At 39.0% G+C, this 2,235-nt stretch overlaps 1 protein-coding gene across 1 annotated transcript in view; it reads right to left on the bottom strand.

Moving 5' to 3' along the window:
• Nucleotides 1-2,235, bottom strand: part of TNKS2 (tankyrase, TRF1-interacting ankyrin-related ADP-ribose polymerase 2) — a 61,112-nt gene that overhangs the window by 15,744 nt on the left and 43,133 nt on the right. The window contains exon 15 of the mRNA XM_012659663.1: nucleotides 1,641-1,829. Within this exon, the coding sequence (XP_012515117.1) occupies nucleotides 1,641-1,829 (189 nt within the window). The remainder of the gene's footprint in view (nucleotides 1-1,640; nucleotides 1,830-2,235) is intronic.

Here is a 2,235-nt window from a genome sequence, read left to right as displayed (position 1 = left end):
CCACCATGCCCGGCTAATTTTTTCTATATATTTTTAGTTGTCTGATTAATTTCTTTCTATTTTTAGTAGAGACGGGGTCTCGCTCTTGCTCATGCTGGTTTTGAGCTCCTGGGCTCAAATAGTCCGCCCGCCTCAGCCTCCCAGAGTGCTAGGATTACAGGCGTGAGCCACTGCGCCCGGCCCTAGAGATCATAATTTTAATCAAATCCATTAGAATGGAAAAAGCCCCCAAATTTACTGGTACATTAATTTGTCTAATTAATGACACATACCATTCTTTCACAATGCTCAATAAAACACTAAGTAATTAACATTCAGCAAGAAGTAAAGTCAGTACTTGTTTTCACGGTCATTTATACTGCCTATTCCAATCCTTATTTTTCTCTTCCCCCTAGTTTGTGCATTCCCATGGCACTCACAATCTGTATATAATATTTGTTTATAATAATAGTACCATTTATTGGTTACTTTTAATGTATCTGATACCATGTCAAGGACTTTAAGTATATTACCTCATTTAATTCTCACATTAACCAGATGTATTTTATCCCTATTTATAGATAATAAAACTAAGTCTTAGAGGTTAAGCAACTTTTAAGATTGTACAAGTGTAAGAGGTAGAGCTGGAATTCTGGGCCAGGTCTGTTTGACCCAGAGCCTCTGCACACTTTCTAGAGCATTCTGCTTCATTGTCACTTAATTATACCTGGTGGATTAACAAATGGGTAGATGAATTCCAAAAGTTCACTTCAAAGGTCGTATGGAACTGGAAAGATATTTCTCTGAAGAAATGTTGCAAATATGGTTGGGTTGTCAGCATGCTCAGAAAAATCTACCTAAACTCCAACATAGCTGAACTCAATTAGCCTCTCATTTTCACTTAGAACGAGGGAATCTCTCTCAGTAGAAAGCAGTCTGTAGAAAAGATTCTCTTTCTTTCTTATCTTGAATATAATTTCTTCTTCCTTTCCCTTCACTGCTGCTTTGACCAATGCTCTCAGTGGTAGAGGCAAGAAAGGAATCCACATCAGTGGCCAAGGCAGAGGTAGAAGCTACGATGAAGGCTCTTACATGAGCTCCGGTGAGGGGGAAAGGAAAAAAAAGATTTCCACAGAAAACTGTGGAATAACAGGCTTGTTTTAGGAACAGTTTGGTGGGATAAGAAACAAGAACTCTGCGATGAGACAGTATGGGAGGGAAGGGAATCTCTACCGGTAGCAGGCTTTGTGGCTGCACCTTGAGGGCAATGTTCCCAGTTGGGGAAGTTCGTCAGACCTGTGATCTGTACTATCTTGCACTGTATATGCACTGTAACAGCAATTGTTGAGGGCCTGGGCCTGTTTAGTCTCCCAACTAATGTAAACAGTTGTATCATGTGCTTCTTTTTCCTATTTCCAAAGTAATCAGTATATATAATAACTTATTGATAATTCTACATGTGATCTTAGCCAAAAGGCTGAGAAGCGATTGATAATTCTAGTATTTACTTATTACGTTTTAATACCAAAGGAGTCCTAAATTTAAAATTGGGCTAAAAACCAGATTTTGCCACATTCACAATGAAGACATTTTATACAGTATCAAGTGAATTTTAAAAAGTCAGGAAAGCAACAAGATTTTTCAAAGAGCCCATCACTTACTGAAACTAAATCTAAAGGTGTTTGTCCTTCCTGATTTTTAAGAGTAGGATCAGCTCCGTGGGCCAACAATAAAGCACAAAGCTGTGTTCGTCCCTTTTGGGCTGCTTCATGTAAAGGTGTGAAAGCCCATTTGTCCGTGGCATTGACACATGCATTATACTTTATTAGTAAAGCTGCTACATCTACATGCTGCAAAAGAAAATACTCCTGTTACAGTCTGAAATAGTTTTTTATTACACTTTAGTTCTTAAGAAGAAATTAGCTATGTATCTACTTCCACATTTTCAAACTTAACCTGGAAATGAGAAGAAAAACTTTCTCCCCAACATCATAATTTATGGCTAGCTGATCAAAAATTACACTAGAATTTCAGTAACTTAAGAAACTATCTAGGCCAGGCATGCTGGCTCACACCTGCCTCCTAGCACTCTGGGAGGCTGAGGTCATGGCACTCTAGCCTGGGCAATACATTACCTAAGCTCAGGAATTTGAGACCAGCTTAAGCAACAGCGAGATTCCATCTCTACTAAAAATAGAAAAAATTAGCTGGGCATGGTGGCATGTACCTGTAGTCCCAGCTACTCAGGAGGCTGAG

Source organism: Propithecus coquereli, unplaced genomic scaffold (genome assembly GCF_000956105.1).
Source record: "Propithecus coquereli isolate 6110/MARCELLA unplaced genomic scaffold, Pcoq_1.0 Scaffold63, whole genome shotgun sequence".
Classification (NCBI taxonomy): Eukaryota; Metazoa; Chordata; class Mammalia; order Primates; family Indriidae; genus Propithecus; species Propithecus coquereli.
This window is presented reverse-complemented; position numbering and strand designations above follow the sequence as displayed.